General features: G+C 33.2%; 1 protein-coding gene and 1 pseudogene across 1 annotated transcript; both read right to left on the bottom strand.

The window, feature by feature from the left end:
* Positions 1 to 615: 615 nt before the first annotated feature.
* Positions 616 to 1,869, bottom strand: LOC145620171 (amino acid transporter AVT1I pseudogene; annotated as a pseudogene).
* A 192-nt stretch (positions 1,870 to 2,061) lies between these two features.
* LOC145620824 (amino acid transporter AVT1I-like) lies at positions 2,062 to 5,485 on the bottom strand. The gene is made up of 3 exons (XM_081675541.1): positions 5,321 to 5,485; positions 3,716 to 3,815; positions 2,062 to 3,320 (listed from the first exon to the last, which is right to left on the bottom strand). Exons 1-3 carry the CDS (start codon positions 5,339 to 5,341, stop codon positions 2,173 to 2,175), a joined length of 1,269 nt encoding a protein of 422 aa, XP_081531667.1. The 5' UTR covers positions 5,342 to 5,485; the 3' UTR covers positions 2,062 to 2,172.
* Positions 5,486 to 19,358: the final 13,873 nt, after the last annotated feature.

The following is a 19,358-nucleotide window of genomic DNA, read 5'->3' as shown; positions in this document are numbered from 1 at the left end:
ATTCACACTCGGATACTCTGCATATATAACCAGAATGCATAATTGATCACTTTTTAAATATTTGCAAGGTTGATTAATTGACTACGAACAATCATGGGTAATTAGATATTAAGACTGCATTTGTTTTCGTATTGATTTAGTTTAACTTTTAGAAATTGTTCTTGAATTGATGACTGAACCTAAACCATACCATCTGGACTCTGGGCCGATAAGGTAACAGTTGATGCAATTGGCATAAGGACTAAGTGGTAATCAATGGCCCATCCAGAATTATTATTGTTGCATTAGGTCATGGTCTCCTTTGGGCTTTATTAAACGGATTAACTCTGAACACAAACACAAGAATAACACGACATAACACATTTATCACCTCTACTTCCAGCTAAAATATTCATGTTTCTCATGCGTCAAGTTTCATATCATAGATATATCTACATTCAAATTATATATGCACTCGAATACACTTAAAAAGATATACAAGTATGAATTAAGCATTCAACAAAAGGGGGTTGTATTACACGTTTATTTATATTTCTAAATTATAATACTTCATATGTTATATATCAAATTCTATTTGACTGAAATATTTAATCCTAATTGCAAAGAATAGAACGATTAATGTGTGATTTTCGCATATATATCAAATAGTGATATGTATGTACCAGATATCAATAACACCAAACTTATACACACAATGCCCCATATGAAGATACGCTCCACTGGTCTTGGCTTAGAATTGGTGCTTGAAATCTTCAAGTAGCACAAGCATGGGATTGTAAGTGCAGCCGCGGTGCAAAGCAATGCTCCCATGAGAGACGAGAGGTAACCAAAGAACGAAAAAGCCAATGCTATAACTACTTGTGTAGCAACCAAGGTCAATCTAACAATATAGTTGAACCATCTAGTTTGGTAATGCCTAGGAAACCAACCTTCAGTCGAAATTACAACTGGCTTCAATAATAGCGCATATTTCACTAAAGGAGTGATCAATGTAGTGTAAATTGCAACATTAGAGCTCAATTTTCCCGTTGGAAGGTTCAGAGTTATTTGTGATTCGACACTTGAACCAAACATCAAGCATCCTAACAAGGCCATCGAGACATAGATAAAGGTTGAGAATGCGAAGCTCATGAATAAAGCCTTGGAGAAATGATGTTTTTGCTGCATTGGGGTATAAACAGCAGGAAAAACTGTCTGACGACCACTATAACATAACATGTATAAGCTAGCCGCCGTTATAATTCCTTTCCAATTGAAGAGGGGAACTTGATTTTCTACTTGGGAGAATTCAATCCCATCGAAAACTCCAACACATAAAATTGATCTAAGTGCCAAAAGACTAGCTAAAACACCGGCAGCAGAAACGTACGCCAAAATGCTTAAACTATCCAATAGAAGTGTTGGGAGAAGAATGAGCGCGATTATTATAATGAAGCACGAATTGCCTTCGATTGCTATTCCAAATGCTCCAAGTGAAAATTCAGGGAATAACTTGTGTACATTATCTCCTTCCGAGATTAAGTAACTTGTTGTAGCCATATAAAGATCTCCATAAAGAACAATCGATACAATTACGTTACCAACATTTCCGAAAGCAAATAAATCACTTATGGGATAATGTTTAATTTCAAGTTATCAACTGAAACTTTGTTGTCTTTTAACTCAATTTTTACTACACTAATCAGCTTCACTTATCACCATTTTCAAATCTTAATGTTAATACTCCGCATGAACGGTAACAAGGCAGTGGTACCAACATTAGATCGAATCTCTTCTACATCACTATGTACCCTTGTAGCTCTCTTTACAGCGGGACAAAAAATATTAGTAATACTCTATCCTTCTATTAATACCTTTTTCACTCACCATCTTCAACAACCACTTAGGGGAGTAATTAATTAAGAGTCACAAGAGATCACTGGAGCTCATTCAGTTTCATTGTCATATGGATTAGTATATGCAATCAAGTACGCTAAAGAAGCATATAGTATATACTTAAGCATCTAACAAGAAAGTAGTACCAATATTTTTGTTTTTTTTTTTTTTTTTATATTTATTTTGCTAGTGCCAAAAGAAAAAGGAAAAAAAAGTAAAAAAAAAAAAAAAACAAAACAAAAACAAAAACAAAAAAACAAAAAAAACAAAACATGTGTGACACAATTGCATACAATTTTAATGTGTGATTTCCACCAATATATCTAATAGTGATGTGTATGTGCCGGATATCAATAAAACTAAACTTAGGCTTACAATGCACCATATGAAGAAGCGTTCAGCTGGTCTTGATTTAGAAGTGGTGCTTGAAATCTTCAAGTAGCATAAGCATGGAATTGTAAGCGCAGCAACGGAGCAAAGCAATGCTCCCATAAGTGACATAAGGTATCCGAAAAATGGAATAGCCAAAGCTATAACAACTTGCGTAGCAACCAAGGTCAATCTAACAATATAGTTGAACCACCTACTAGTATGGTATTTGCTAGGAAACCAGCCTTCTGTTGAAACTACGACAGGCTTCAATATTAGTGCATACTTCACTAAAGGAGTGATCAATGTAGTGTAGATTGCGACTTCAGAGCCCAGTTTTCTTGTTGGAAGGTTCAAAGTTATTTGTGATTCGACACTTGAGCCAAACATCAAGCACCCTAACACAGCCATTGAAACATAGATAAAGGCGGAGAATGTGAAGCTCAAGAGTAAAGCTGTAGAGAAATGATGTTTCTTTTGCATAGAGATATAAACGGTAGGAATAACTGTCTGACCACTAAAACAAAACATGTATAAGCTGATCGCCGTTGGTATTCCTTTCCAATTGAAGAGGGGAACATGATCTTTAACTTGGTGAAATCCAATTATTCCTTCGAAAACTCCAACCCATAAAACAGATCCAAGGATTAAAAGACTAGCTAAAACACCAACAGCAGAAATGTAAGCCAAAATGCTTAGATTATCCAACAAAACAGTTGGGAGAAGAATTAGAGCAACGATTACTATGAAGCATGATTTGCCTTCGATTGGGATTCCAAATACTCCAACTGAAAATCCCGGGAATAGCTTGTTTAGATTATCTCCTTCCGAGATCAAGTAACTTGTAGTAACCATATAAAGTTCAGCATAAAGAACGATTGATACGATTACTTTACCAGCATTACCAAAAGCATACTCGCCTATGTGGGAATATGTCCTGATCCTTGGATCTACGTCCATACACCATTTAAGTAGCAAGCTCGTGTAAGTAGCTACCGCGGCTATGGTAATAAACAAGATTAAGCTTAACCAACCTCCGTTAGCTAATGCGTAAGGGACTATCAATATTCCATTGCCTGTTCATGTTATGTAATTATATTCATTAGTCTCATCTTGTAATATATACACAAACTTAAGCTGCCCTTAAAAAAAAAAAAAAAAAGAGCAATAAAATCTGTTAAATACGGGTCTGGGCTACAGACGTCATGGGAGAGTACAAGTCCACCGCTTTACAAGACCAAGGATGTTCCACCTCAAAACCATATGGCAATGAGGGGAGTAGCCCCTTAGCGTTATATTGTGGTGGTAACTCTTGAATTCTTTCAATGTGGGATTTCATTACCATTACACTCCTCCTTTTAGTGTTTAGTGTGAAACAAGAAGAATGCTCACATGTGGGTTGTTCTTGGGCTCAACAAAATCATTAAAAACAGAAAATGTAGATTAAAAACAGAGAAATTTAAGAACGAACCTAATATGACGTTGATGCCATTAAAAACAGTCTTCAAGAAAGAAGTGTTGGATTCTTTAAGCGAAGATTCTTTGTTGTTGTCCTCCAACTCCAATAATGGCTGTGTAAGAGAGAATTTCACTATGCAGTTAGTCACTAACACTCTCCATTCACACTTTATATTGTCAAATTGAATATGCATGTCCTCGTCTTTAAAATTTGAATTGCACGTCTAAGATGAATGCATCCATCTTCTCATCTAATAGTTGCACTAAGGCACTAAGCTAAGTAGATTCACCAGCACGGCAGCACGCAAGGGGGTACTTAATACTAGACCTGGCAATCCTGACCTAGCCCGACCCAAAAAGTCAACTCAAAATTGACCCGAACACGAAATTGACCCGACTTGACCAATACCCAATTCGAAATGGAGTTGACCTGAACTTGACCTAGTATTCGAATTGATCGACCCGATGTTGACCCGATATTCGAATTGACCCAACCTAAAGTTGACCCAATACCCAAATTAAATTAACCTGATTCGAATTTGACCCGATACTCAAATCGACTCGACCTGAAGTAATCCGGCCAATCTTAACCCAAATTGATTGATCCGAAGCGACCCAAATTATAACCGAAATGACTTGGCCCAAATTAAATTAACTGATACTCAAAATGACCTAACTGCTTTAGCACTTAATTACTTTACCTGGTCAATTAAACATTTATCAAAAATAACTTAAGCAATACTGCAGTCTTGTGTAGTTGTGTGTATAGTACTGTTGGAAAGTACGTGAAACAGTGAAATAATTTAGTACTCGTGATTTATAAAGCGTTACACTTGATTAGGAACACTTGTTATTGTTATTATCACTATTACTCTTCTTTTGTTAATTGTTACATTGAAATTTTTTCTACTATTCATTTAAACTAATTAATTTGAAAATTTGACCAATTAATCAATTAATGTTATTAACTTATTATGCATATGAAACAACACAATCTTGTGCATAGCACGAAATTGTCATCTAATGAACACACTTTATTAATGCTAGGGAGGCTAAAGCGCACATTCTCAATTGTTATACTATTATTGGCATGGTACTGCCATGGTAACTATAATAAACTATTATTGGTCTAATTGGCCCAAATGGCCCATTTGTCAGGTCTACTAAATAGTATAAAAACTACCCTTTTTTATTTAAAAAAAAAATGAAAATATAAATGAATTACCTAAGTTTAGAATAACTACGGCTAATTAAAACCTCTCATAAGTTAACAAGATATGAGTTAGCAAGTTAGAAATTTTGAATGGAGTAGCGGGGGGGAAGAGTAACAGAATCCTTACCCTCAAAGTGCTCCTACTGAAAATTGAACTCTTAAATTCAAGATTAAAAGTTCATTTCATTACCACTAAATCAACTAACACTTGTACTTTGAAGCATTTGTTAGCCATTAATTAATACATTCATATGAATAACTAACAAGTTTTATTGCTAGAGATTATCTTAAATTGACAATAGATGTTTGCTTGCTACATGCATATTATGAATATAATAGAAGTAAGATAAGTAGACAGATAATATAAAATGATGAACGAGAGAATGTATGTACTGTAGTATATACCTGGTACTCGAAACTTGGCATGTCTAAAATTGTGGTTTTTGGTTGAAGTTTGTTTAGCCAACCAAGCTTTGAGGATAAGATTGGTAGCTTGGAAAGTTGGGGTTCTTCTTCAAGCTAAGATGTGTTTCTTATTTATACTACTACTCATTATGGAGCAAAGATTAAAGTGCGTCAAGTGTTAAGAGTTTCAGCACGTGCTTAATATTAAACATTTTAATGTAATAGTATAATTGCGAAGTAATATTTTTTTTATCTAGGTGATATAATATATAATGATTGGGTTACAAGTATAGAACTTGAAATTACTCGAGCTGTTCCTATCGACATTCGTATGGTGCCATTCAATTAATGGGACTACTACAAGTCACAGCCACACCAATTTTTTTTTTTTTTTTTTTTTTTGCTAATAAAGCATGGGTGGTTGAAATTGTTGCTTCTTGTTTACATAGGGAGTATCATCGAAACCTATACAAACACTATGATATTTGAATATTTCCTCCGTTTTTATTTAGTTGACGCGTTTAATTTAGGCATATATATTAAGAACAGGAGAAAGAATGATAAAGCATGTGGCATAGACTAAGGGCCTGTTCACATTTACTTAATTTCCGTTCAATTCAGCTCTAATCAGTTCAGTTCAGTTCAGATCAGTTCAGCTCCAATCAGTTCAGTTCAGTTTAGCTCATAATTTCCTTCTCTAATACTGATAATCCCTTATGGGCAAAAATCACGGGAATTAAGGAACTTAAATAAAAGTAGTAAAATTACATTGGAAAGATAAATTTACATTGGATATATAAAATAGTAGAGAGAAAAGGTAATAAGAGTACATTGAAAAACAAAATTTATATAGGAAAGATAAATTTGCACAAATATTGTTATAATTAGAGAGAATTTTGATAAAAAATTGATATTAATGGTACTTGAAAAAAGCAAATGAGACTATCAATTTGGGACTAAAAATAGGACATAAGGGATTATCATTTGGGGACGGAGGGAGTATAATATTCGTTTCAGCTCAATACTGTTCAGTTCAGTTCAGTTCAGTTCAGCTCCAATCAGTTTAGTTCAGCTTAGTTCAATAAATGTGAACAGACCCTAAATACAAATTATAAAATTTAACTAAAATGAAAAAGTGTTAGTTAAAAATAAACTTCCTTAAAAGGAATACTTGTTAACTAAAAATATGGAGGTAGTACTCGAAACTCAGCATGTCTAAAATTGTGGCTTTTGCTTGAACTTTGTTTTGCCAACCAAGCTTTGAAGATAAAATTGGTAGCTTGGAAAGTTGGGGTTCTTCTTTAAGATTAGTTTCTTATTTATACTGCTCATGGAGCAAAGATTAGAGTGTGTGGAGTGTTAAGAGTTTCAGCACGTGCATAACTATTCATTTTCATTTAATTAAATTTTTTATTTTTTATTTAAGTGATACTATATGTGATGCATGATTGGGTTATAAAACTTTCAAATGACTCGAGCTAGTCCTATCAACGAACATTTGTATGGTGCCATTCAATTTACACCAATTGATCGAATTGTGTTTGCTAAGATATGGCCTATGGGTGGTTGTAATTGATGCTTCTTGTTTACAAACGCGGTATCATATTAAAACCTATGAAAACACTACGATATGATATATCATGTTTCATGATTCATGTGTTATTGACTTATTGTCGTACTATATATTATGAAGCTGCATGAAAGGGAATAGTGAATACTTGAATTGTAAGACTGTTTTTTTAAATTGAGAGGGTTCGAATTTCGTTCAGTGAGGATGCATCAGGTGGAGAATTTTGCACCAAATAAATATATTGTGGGAGATCAGATGAAGTAGTTTATTCAATGTTTTACTACTACAGTACTACTTGCCAATAGTAAAATTTATCCTTGCTCTTAGCTTGCATGTGTTTTATGTGAAGTGTTTAAGACTCTAAATAGGGGATAATGATACAATGTTCACATATATGTATACTAAAGTACTTAAATACTTGTATAATTTCTTTATTATAAATTTGGAGTTTAAAGATTTTCATAAACTTCGACTCAATTTTTTCGATCTTTATTTAAGTGTTAAATTTTGAAACAATATGAAATGGGTGTAGGCAACCCAAACAAAGAGGAGGAGAGTTAGGTCCACAAACAAGGCTTTGGAGTTTCCATACTAAAACCAATTAGCAATAGTAGGAGTTACTCCTCTACCTTATAAAGTGGAACCACCTATCCTCTTTCTCCAATGTGGGACACTCATAAGTGGGCTACAATGGGATTCAACACATCCTCTTTGAGAATGAACATCCAATAGAGGCCCCTTAACCAGTGGCTTGACCAAATACCCAGTTATAAACGGCCCAATAAACCTGGGCTCTAATACCATGTTAAATTTCGAAACAATATGAAATGGGCCTGGGCAACCCGAACAAGGAGGAGGAGAGTAAGGTCCACAAACAAGACTTTGAAGCTTCCATACTAAAACCAATTGGCAATAGTAGGAGTTACTCATCTACCTTATAAAGTGGAACCACCTATCCTCTTTCTCCAATGTGGGACACTTATAAGTGGGCTACAATGGGATTCAACATTAAGGATATGAACTCACTTTTGCATTATTTCAATTTAACGAACATCTTTAACTATCTTATATGCTAAACGTTTTGCTAATTTTTTCACTCATTCTTCCTTTTTTTTTTTTCAATGTTTTACTATACCTACAAACGTTTTTACTCGATCAGTCTTTCTTACCCGATATTTACACGTACCCAAAACTTCCTCATCAAATACTCCATATATATACTCAGTATAAACGGAGTACAAATGAAAGTGATGGTTTGTTCAACTAACACCTCATGTAAAAATATGATATGGTTGTCATGGACCTCATATATGTTGAAATGTTCCACACTATCCTTGCTGGATTTTCAAATTTTATTTCCCTCCAAACTAATGAATTACGTTCAAGGACCAAGCGATTTTTACCATTTTTTGGCTGCGGCAAAGCGATTTTAAACTTTTTGGTTTGTTGTAAAGTCAATTTCAACATCATTGTCTTGGTCTCAGCTTGATTGAGCATGAAAAGTCGGACTTAAGGTGTGAAGCTAGAATTGGAGATGTTTGGCTAACTGATTACCTCGTCACATTTATAGACTATGTAGAGTACAATAATTAATAAATAAATTAGTGAGTAGCTCGGACGTTGCCCCAAATTACTATTTTTGTAATCGTGCAATTTAGATATTTTTTAAAAATATTTTGAAATCTGAAATCGACATTATTGAATGTGTATTTATTCTTAATGATTAAATCGGGTGGTTTACACTTATGTACATTTCTTTTTAATATATATAACATGTTTGATAATGGGTTAAAATGGTTGCATGCTTGCATCCAATATTAGTCAATACACAACGACATGATTGCAAATGCCCGAATTGTAAACTAAATTTCTTAAACTTTTGGTACTCCTAAACAAATAATTCTGCTGCAAAACAAATACTTCTTATTCCATTGTTTTTTTATGGATCATTTTCTAAGAACTTTGACTATAAATTTTCATTAATCTATACTGTATTTTTTTTGAAAAAAAAAAGAATGTGCTATCTTGTTAAAGTCGTCTTATGTCTATTTTGAGGTTACAAAATCATAATTATTGTTTCCTCTCTTTTCCAAGAATTGTTATAGCTTTTATTTGCCCCATGTAAACACACAATGCTTTGCCCAAGATTTCTCCTGTTAAATGACCAACTCAAATATAAATAAAGCTTAAACTAATGATTGAGGATTATGATTGGTTTATACAATCTATCATCTCATTGGTCATCTACTCATCTGGATGACTCTATCACCACTTTCTCTTTTGGTATTTCACTAGTCTTCTATAATTTTAATGACACAAAACTGCTTCTCTCTTCACAATCAATTATTAAGTAGTCTAAACTGAACTTATTAGAGCTGAACTGAACTGAATATTTTATAAGAAAAGGAAATTAGGAGCTGAACTGAAAATAATCGTATGAGAATAGACCCTTAGTCTCTTACCATCCGCCTTTCAATCTTACTTAAATCCGATAAATTACACGAGATCAAAACTAGTTTACGAAGAAACATTTTTTTGACATACCTTGCGATAGTTGTGACCACTCCATGGTCAAAATTCCTGACCATAATAATAAAAAGGAAATTTTGTCAAAAACCACCCACTTAAAACACATTTTTGTGAAAAACCACCCATAATAAAAAAAAATGTTGTAAAAAACCACTCAAACTAAAAAAATTGTTGCAAAAAGCCACCCACTGAACTGAATATTTTATAAGAGAAGGAAATTAGGAGCTGAACTGAACTGAACTTATTAGAGCTAAACTAAATTGAATTGAACTGAAAATAATCGTATGAGAATAGACCCTTAGTCTCTTACCATACGACCTTTCAATCTTACTTAAATCCGATAAATTACACGGGATTAAAACTAGTTTACGAAAAAACATATTGACATACCTTGTGAGAGTTGTGACCACTCCATGGTCAAAATTCTTGATCATAATAATAAAAAAAAAGTCAAACATCAAAAAGTTCAACTTTTGTATACACTAGTTGTTGGTGCACGCGCTACGCGCGTGCCCCCTCGACGGTTGGATAAGTACGTTTCGCGAATCCGTATGGTTTATGTAGCATGCGTAGTAATACAAATCATTGCGTTATAAAAAGAATGCAATTTTGCTTAGGCTTATGTAATTATTTAATTAGCCTTAATTTGTGGGCTGATTGAACTACTTTGTAACTAATCAAAAGTAGTATAGGTGATTTCAATTTAAATATCTTGTTTAGGAGATAATATCGTTATATCAACTACAATAGTCTTTCTTTTAAAAATATCATTAACAATGATTAAATTTAGAGTTTGATGTAGAATAGTATTATGTTTTAATGGTTTTCGTAAACTTTATACTATGTAAATATACAACTAATTCTACATTGAAATCATAGAAATTTATTAAATCGACATACATGATTGAAGAAACAAAACATTTCACAATTCTCAAACTTATTTAATTACCTATACTACTCTAAAAGTAATTCACTGAATTAGATTTGCGAAAGAAATTCTTCTATTAATAATCTAAAATAATTAAATTAAGAATCATTATTAAGCTGCAGATAGACATCAAATGTAATAACCTTCCCGTGCTTAAGCTTTAGCACAGCGCCTTCATTAATCTGCACTTCATAATCTTTAATCAATTTATCAACACCTTTTCTGATAAAACATCTTACGATTTTATTTTCACAAATTTGGACCTTCAACTCAGCCTCAAAAGTTGTATCATAAAGCCGTAGAAGAACCTTAGTCGTTTCTGTAAGGTTTTGAAAATGCTTCCGGGCAAAATCTACCGGGACATTCTACATTAAAACAAAAAAAAAAAAAAAAAAAAAAAAAGAAAAATTAACACAAGGCAAAAAAATATAATAGACAAATAAAGACATTTTTGATCTGAATAAATCAATATAAACACACATACTATGATTCCCTGCGAGTGATATGATTCAGAATACAAATTGAAAGTTTCGCCTTTTCAATTTTGTTGAAATAGCATTTGCCCAAGAATTTGCTTCTTTCATCATTGTCGAATAGCCTTTAATCAAAGGCTTGCGACCACGTTTCTTGCTAACACTACTATCTATATTTGCCATATGTATGAAACTAATTGACACAATAGAAAAAGTTCAATCCATATGTTAATTTATAGGCAACAATTCAATTTTAATCACTAATTCTATAGTCAAGTCAAAATACATTTAATTAGAATTATAAGTTTTACAAGGGAATTTGACTTAATTAATAAGTTAGACCATGAAAACTATACTAACTTATATGTTATGACTTAAGGTGTAAATACATAGTAGAATTGATATGTGGTGTATTTTTTTAAAAAAACTAATGTTAAAACAGAAATTAAGATTTTTTTTAACAAAATGAAGCTAACACATGTGTGTATAAATATCATGCATAAAAAGAACTATGGGAAAAATTTTAACAATTATTTTTAGACTGTCTAGAAACATGTAGTACATGTAGAGTGACGTTTTCAAGTGAAGAATTTGAAGAGCCATATTGTACTTTGGAAGTTATGCGATTAATTTATTACAAAAGGAAGTTTTAATGATGATATTGGGCTAGATTAGTCAAATCTGTTATAAGATTTTTTTGGTTCTGGTTGTATTATTCCCTGTTATCTTCTGTCTTTCTTCCGTTGTTTTTTTTTTCTTTTCCTTTTTTTAAGGGTTTTCTTCTAAGCATCAGGATTACATTGTGTGATTGAAATGGGGAGTACTGATAGTACTGCTACTTCTCTCAATGTTTTCTCACCGCCTGTCTGGAAGCCCAATGCTAGCAAATCGCAGGAGGAGAATATTTCAAGCTTTCTGTTGTACTTTACTGATGTTACAAAGCAGATGAACAATCATTTGGAGGTATTGCGCCAGGGGAGGTCGAAGATAGAGCAGGAAATGGGTGTAGGTGAACATAGAAATAAAAGAAAGCAAGAGGTTGAAAGTGATCGGTGTGCACGAAAATGTATGTCTGTTCAATCTGATGGTGAGCAAGAAAAAGGTCAGATTCATGGTGAAGATTATCTTAATTATTCGTTCTGTAATAATGCTATTTGAAAAATGATATTTTGATAGTGTACTATAGAGGCAGGGGATCAGAAAAAACATAAGTTACATTTAGATGTATTTGTATGCTGTTTATGTTCTTCCTCTTATTTTTTTTTTTAGGAGTTTACCTCATGAGCTATTTCTAAAATATGAGCTAAAGTAGTAGCAACTGTCTAAATTTCAGTAATATCATGGCTATCTTTATTGGTATTATTGTCATCTTTAGTAAGAATAGTTGTGTATTCTAGATTCAAGTGTAGTAGAGGGAATCTATAATAGTTGGATTTGTGACGTCAATGATTTGTCTAAGTAGTACTCATTTGATTTCATGACTTGTTAGGGAATCAAATATTTGTGCTCATGCATTAGCAAGAGTCCTGTATTTTAGTAAGTGTGAATTATTAAGGCTTGACTGCTATTATTAGTGTAGATTTGACCTTACAATGCAATTTGTATGGAGTAACGTGAGAGTAGCTGCTGGGTATATCTGAAGATAGGAAAAGATGCCTGTATTTATCAAGATGGTTTGTTGAATCTTAGTGCCACTGCACTTTTACAATGACTTTGTCGAATCTTAATGCTACTGCACTTTTACAATGATTACGAATCTCTAGTTTCATATGCGCACGGCTGATGTGGAGTGTGTAACTATTCTATAATTAACTTTTGCATCTCAGTTTCTATATATAGTGGCCTAGATTTATTGTGAAGTGCAGCATGCATGTTTGTAGATATAGCTGCAGTTCATATAATGGTATGTGTACTAAGCTAAATAGTAAAGCAATCTGTTCAATTAATGCAGTAGGCATAATCTAATCCTAAGTGCATTTGTTTTGATAGGCTGATGAAAATTTTGTGATGAAATGGGTAATCATGATTGAGGAGAAGCATCAATCTTCTGTTGTATGTGGTGTTCATTGTTGTTTTATTTACTAAGTTGTTTTTAAAGTTGTTTCTAAATATTTCTTCTTTACTGCTTTTGTGTCTATGTTCAGGAAATCCCTCCAAATTTCTACCACATTCTAGCAAATCAATGTGGAGAATTCAAGGTTTTTCGGGGTGCTGATGGACTTTCGTGGAGTGTCACTATTAAGAAATCTTGTAATGTGAGCGGTATTAGACATATATATATTAAAGAAGGGTGGAGGAAATTTATATCAGATAATGATATTGAGGTTGGAGATACATTAATAATGTATTTCAAAGGTAATGGCATATTTCATACACGAATATTTGCCTTTCACGGTGAAGAAAAGACCTACCTCAATGCTATAATACCAAGGGATGGTAGCTTAGAAAGGAGGCCTGCATTAACTAACCTAGAAGTTGATGTTCATCTATCTGTAATGCAGCAGAAGTGTTCTGCACCTACCTTTAGGCATATATTTCGGGCACCTTATATCAATGAAGGAACTCTAGTATGTCTGACTTTCTATCTAAATTAATTGTTTGATTGTCATGATTGATTGCCTGTGTGAAAATTCTTATAGAATGGCATTTTCTGTAGGTTGTTCCTTCACTATTTGCTAGGACTTATTTGAAAGAGATGAAACCATGTACTGTTGTGTTGATTCGACATAGACTCAAACAATGGTGTGCTGAGCTTCACATTGCTCGAGAAAGGAATGTGATAACTGCTTGCTCGCTTAGAAATGGTGTTAATCTGTTTTATGAAGATCAGTCCATTATTGAAGGCTTTGGTGCTGTAGTAGTCTATCGGCGAGGTTATCCTGTCCTATTTGAATTATTGCTTGGACCTATGTAGGTGTTTTAAGGTAGCTGACTGTCTGGTTATATTTGCTTTGTATGTGTTATAGTAAAATGGAGTTAGTGAAATGCTGCTGTAGTGTTTACCTAGTAGGTGTGTAAGGTTCTACTATTCTAAGGACTCTGCAATGTAGCTAGCTAATTTGTGGAAATAATATGCATTTTATTTATGGTTCTGTATTTAGTCTGCGTTGTAGCTTGACAGTATCTTAATTATATACAGCTTGTGGCTGAGAACATGAATGATAGACTTGTTCTTCGTTTTAGGAATTTGGTACGAGAATATATGTTCAGCTAACATCTGATTTAAAAGCAGCTCTTTCATGAACAAGAGAGGATCACCAGTTTAAAGCAATGGCTATTGTTTCCTGTTTACATCAATTTGGAAATTTATGCTGAAGATCAGAATCTTACAGCAGCAATTAAAAGTAATTGCTAATGTATTCTTGGAAAGCCTGTACAATAATACGAATAATATTGTGCTTTAATAGTGCTCGATTGAGAATTTAGTTTTAATATTGTAACTTTGATAGCTCATACATTTAGCTATTGGAAGTTCATCTTTGGACATGCTATATGTTTCCTGTTTCTTAAAGAAGTGCAAATAGAATATACAAGCAATGCAAGTAAGTAATAGTAAGAGTGAATATAATCTCCAAATCTAACCTTAATCTTTGTTTGTTTGCCTAGTTTTCCCCTGTTCCAACAGTTTAGTGTATCTGTTGTGACTTCTTCCTGGTTTTTTTAGTAATTAAGCTTTCTAATTTGCTATTGAATAATATGTGTTATGTTGCTTTCATTTGAGTTGCTTCAGAAACTATATCAAATGTATTCTTCAAGTCTTCATAAAGTAGCCTATTGATCTTTTAATCTTCACCTGCATTAAGGGTTTCTAGTATCTGCATTAACTTGTCTAAATTCCTATTCAAGAATAACAAACAGTATAAATAAAAGCCTCAATATTATTAACACTGAAAAAGCTAAAGCTTGCAGTGATTGATTTAATTGCCTATCCTCTATAATAATTATCTAGCCATTAAATTAAGTAGCAAGATCCTATAAGAAGTTGTAATATCCATCAGTACATATATATAGATTTCTCTGTTTGTTTTTTTTTTTATCTAAATAAAGAAGAAGATAATGATGAACAAGCTGTATAGTCAAATAAATAATAGATCAGGAAAAGTATATAACTTTCTGCTATATTATAAATAGATATCCTGATTTAAGGATATTAATATATACATTACAGCCACTTTTTAGTGTTCTAACTGATATCATAATCATTCACATTACAAAAGGCTTCTACTTACTTAAAGTACGATGTCCAAAAGCTTACTTTTACTGCATAACATAGCTTACTACATCATTGCATGATTATACACAGAAATGATGTTTATTGGGAACACAAGGTGAGCAAAATGTTCCTTGTAAACATCCATAAGATGCTGACTTCCTAGCTTACTTAGATTCCTAAAATCCACCATTTAGTGCCAAAAGATGCTGCATTTTCATAGACTTTAGTGCGCTTTCACTTATGCATCACTCAAGCTGGGTGTAGTAGTGTTCTTGTTATCAGCAATAACTTGTTCAGCATTGTCCTTGAAAAGAGCTGTACGGAGTTTCTTTCTCGGAGCATGGTCTTCATCTTCTGTGTCCATGTCCATATCTGCATTCATTGGTTCTTTATCCCTTGAATTGCTTCGTGGGCGAGAAAGCTTGGCCCAGGTAGGTAGTTCTTCAGTTGATGCTGGTGATTCTGAAATAATGATACCCTTGCTTGCTGGCTGATCTGGAATTTCGAAACAGTCTGCATCGAATGTCTGTGAGGCTAATCTGATTTCTTGAAACTGCATTGCCTCAGCAAAAGCCTCATCAAATGCTGCTGTACTGCTAGTGTTGAAATCAGTATTGATATCAGGTTCCGACACAACAGGCGCCTTGCCATGAGCCTTAGCTGTGGTTGCATAAGGCGGAGCATAGGGCTGTTCTCTATTGGTAGTGCAAGTCATAGGCACCATTGAAGTTGAGATTTGAGCAACGGGTTCATTATCCTCTACAGCAACACTCTTAAGAGCCCAAAGCAGTACACTGTTCATTGCTAATTCCTGAGTAGGAGTCATTTGGATGTAAAAAGGTTTAGTGGAAAGCATTTCATGCACCACTGTGAAAGCTTCCAAATTTCCCTGTAATGGTAAACAGGCACGGTGATTAGCAAGTGAGTAAAAGGACTCATTATGTAAATGGTCTTCAGAGTTAATCTATAAAAAAAACATCTAGACAGAAATATTATAGCAAAATTTAGAAAAAAAGAAACAAAGTAGAATAATCTGAAGCAAGAAAGTAATATGTATAGTATAGGTTGCCGTTGCAGTGTAAATTACATGGTATATATTTGAATGAAGATGTAAAAGAGAATAGAGTATATTATGGTGTTTGATTCTTACAGTGCTTTTCATATTCCAAATTTCATTTGCCTTTTTCCGGAAAAGCCTTTCCGTGTCATCATTAAACGCTGTGAATGACATAATCCCACTTTCATCGACAGCGTCAAACTTAAAAGTCACTCTGTACAAGTAAGTCACTAAAGAGTTAGAATTGGCAGATATTTTAATTATGCTTATAGCAGTTTGTGTGTTAGTCCTTGAAAAACACCTGTAGGCAGCAGTGGTTTCTGGTTTTTTACAAGAGATACAAGGGAAGGTAGTTCCTACAGGAAAGTGTGTTCTCTTTCCACAGCCTACGCAGCCAATGTATGCATTCACTCTCTGTAAATCAGGGTCTGGGATAGTAACTTTAATCCATGCTACTTCATCTGGGATCGCGTTTGATGCCTACATTAATTTAAACAAACATTTCTTAGAAGCTGTATATGGTAGAATATGTATGATTATGTAGTTATTTTCAGTTTTATGTAATGAATAGAAGGCTGAACCTTTTTGCTCCTCAATTCAGCTATGGTGACCACTTTTTTTTCAGCACTTGGGTACCTTACATTCAGAATCTTTTCTTGTCTATCAAGCAGAACATACTGATATAATTTGGCCCTACAATTTTAAAGAGAATCAGTTAAATCTATGACATAAATAAATGACTTTTTTGCTATTAATATAATCCATGCATTCACTACCATTCGCGAAGCATATCAGCCCTTTCTCCTTTAGGATTCATAATAATCCTAGTAGACATAGTAGTGTTCAAACCGAATCCTGCATTGAAAGGTCAGAACTGTTTCAGCATAACTTTTGTATTCATAGAACACTTGCCTAAGTACATGTAATAATTTACCTCTTGTGTGGCGAGTTTTCAGCGCAGTAAAACCGACAACATTAAATCTCTCTGCCCAGTTACTCATTTCATCACAGGGTTTACCAGTCAGATCATTCCATGCTGAAATTGTTATGGCATGGTCTTGGCTGTTACATTATTCACTATATGCTATTAGCTATTGAAATGAAGTAGTGCATCAAAGCAAAGATACGTGTGATAAAGATGTAATGGCCTATGATTACCTTGTGTCAGTAACAGAAATTTCGCGTACTGGACTGTCACGCCCTCGAATGTTAGATATCATTCGAGGTGCATCTTCAACAAACAAAACGACACCAACAATATCTATTTAGGCAGAAAATTGCAAAATTATTTTAGATAATAGTGAGAGATTATAAACTAACTTTAGAGCTAAAGTGTCTATGAATAGTATAAATATGTAGGATAATGTTACCAAATCTGCCATTTGGATTAGGCGATCTTGGAAGAGTTGACAGCGGTTGATATCTAGGCTCAATTGGACCAGCTTCTGGATTCATACGTTGAATGATTGTTTGTTGTCCAATGGTCATCTGATATGGAAGCTCTTCAAGGTTGATTTTGTACTGTTCATCCATATAAGTAATAGGAGCCTTTGATATTTCATACTGGCCAGTCGGTTTCAGAACATCTTCATATGCATGGATCTGATCTCCAAAAAGAGCACATCGCATTTTGTTTTGCTGTTTATACAGATACTATACAAGTTAACCTCATGCTTATCTAGCCATAGTAATATTATGTTTTTATAGAAAAATGAAGTCGAATATAAAAAATGGTTTATTTATACATGAAAATATGCTAACAATAATGACCAAAAAAGGCTAAAATAAAATTCACAACCAGCTATAGCTCAAGATTCACTTTGACAAATAAACCTGAAATATATAGTTCATATCTAACCCAAGACATATAAACACATTTTATCTAAACATCAAAAGATATGTTATCTATGACAAATACTGTTAGAAATCAACCTAATGTGCTCAATCTAACTCACAATATCATATTTTCAAAGGAAATATATAAATAATCTTTAAAAAAAAAAAAAACCAAAAAAACACCAACATCTGATCTATTTTAGTGTTGGTTTTTCACCCCTGTGGTCTTATAATTGCACATGAAATAATCTATAAATTTATATGCTGACTATCCTAATTTTAATCCAAATAAGTCTAATTCTAGGTTGTGAGCAAATATATAGTGTATTAAATGGAAAAAAGAAGACATTTAACTGAAAAAAAGATACAGAAAAATCAACAATACCTTCTCATCTTCTAAGATGATTGTCTGAAATATAACACCAGGCTTCTTGGGTGATGGCTGAGGTCTTCCTTTTTCAACCACAGTGACCCTAACCTTATAGTCTTTGCTTTGAGTGTTAAGGTCATCTAAATAAACAGGTTCAAGCTTTACCTTCGAAGGTGTATTCATTTTCTGTACAAAGGTTTAGAAAAAAAGGAAAGTAATTAAGGCAGATATAGCTAAGAAATGCAGGAATATGGTCTGTCATGCAAGGTAATAAATAAGTGCATTCATGCAAGATCTATTGCATTATCTAACACCTTATTATGAAGGATATACATATTTATCTAAAGTAAAATTTTGAATGTAGCCTAAGGTTAGCATAGGAAAACTTGTTGTTAGCATAAAAACAAGAAAAGATGATTATTTTTGCAGCAACTGTTTGTATACTGATAGTAAACATAAACAGAAAAATAAATTGCACAAAATTTATATAGATAACTGTTAAAAAAAAGTCCTGAATATTTACTGCACAAATTATAACAAGATAGTGATCAATTTATAAATAAATGGCAGAAAAATAGAAGCAGCTAATAAAATGTAGTGAAGGTTTTTTTTTTTCCCCTTTTAAAGAAAACTATGTGAAATATAATGGTTTTGATATATAAGTAGAGTTATGATTTAAATGTACATCAAGAGTAGTTATTAATCAAAGGAAATGGAATAATATTTGAACAATTGAATGCTTCAATATGTAATCATATAAGAAAGATAACATTTGTGTCTGTAAAATGGAAGCTTTGATTTTGTGAATGAAAGGCAGCATATTTCGTGCTGAGAAAATAGGCTGCATGAAGTGATGAGAAGGAAGAATATACCTTTAGAGAGTATGGAATATCAGATAATTGAACAATGAATGAAGAATAAAGATGAAGGTAGGTGGGTATTTATAGCTAAATCCTAGGTATCAAAGGTGACCTACTTTTTTTTTCACCTGGATACTATTCTAAGCAGTAGAACTACTATTGTTTACTCCAATTTCGTGTATCTAGAAAGTAGTATGGGTTA

The sequence above is a fragment of the Chenopodium album genome, chromosome 27, assembly GCF_948465745.1.
Source record: "Chenopodium album chromosome 27, dcCheAlbu1.1, whole genome shotgun sequence".
Taxonomy (NCBI): Eukaryota; Viridiplantae; Streptophyta; class Magnoliopsida; order Caryophyllales; family Amaranthaceae; genus Chenopodium; species Chenopodium album.
Note: the sequence above shows the minus strand (reverse complement) of the source record. Positions and strands in the feature narration are given on the sequence as shown.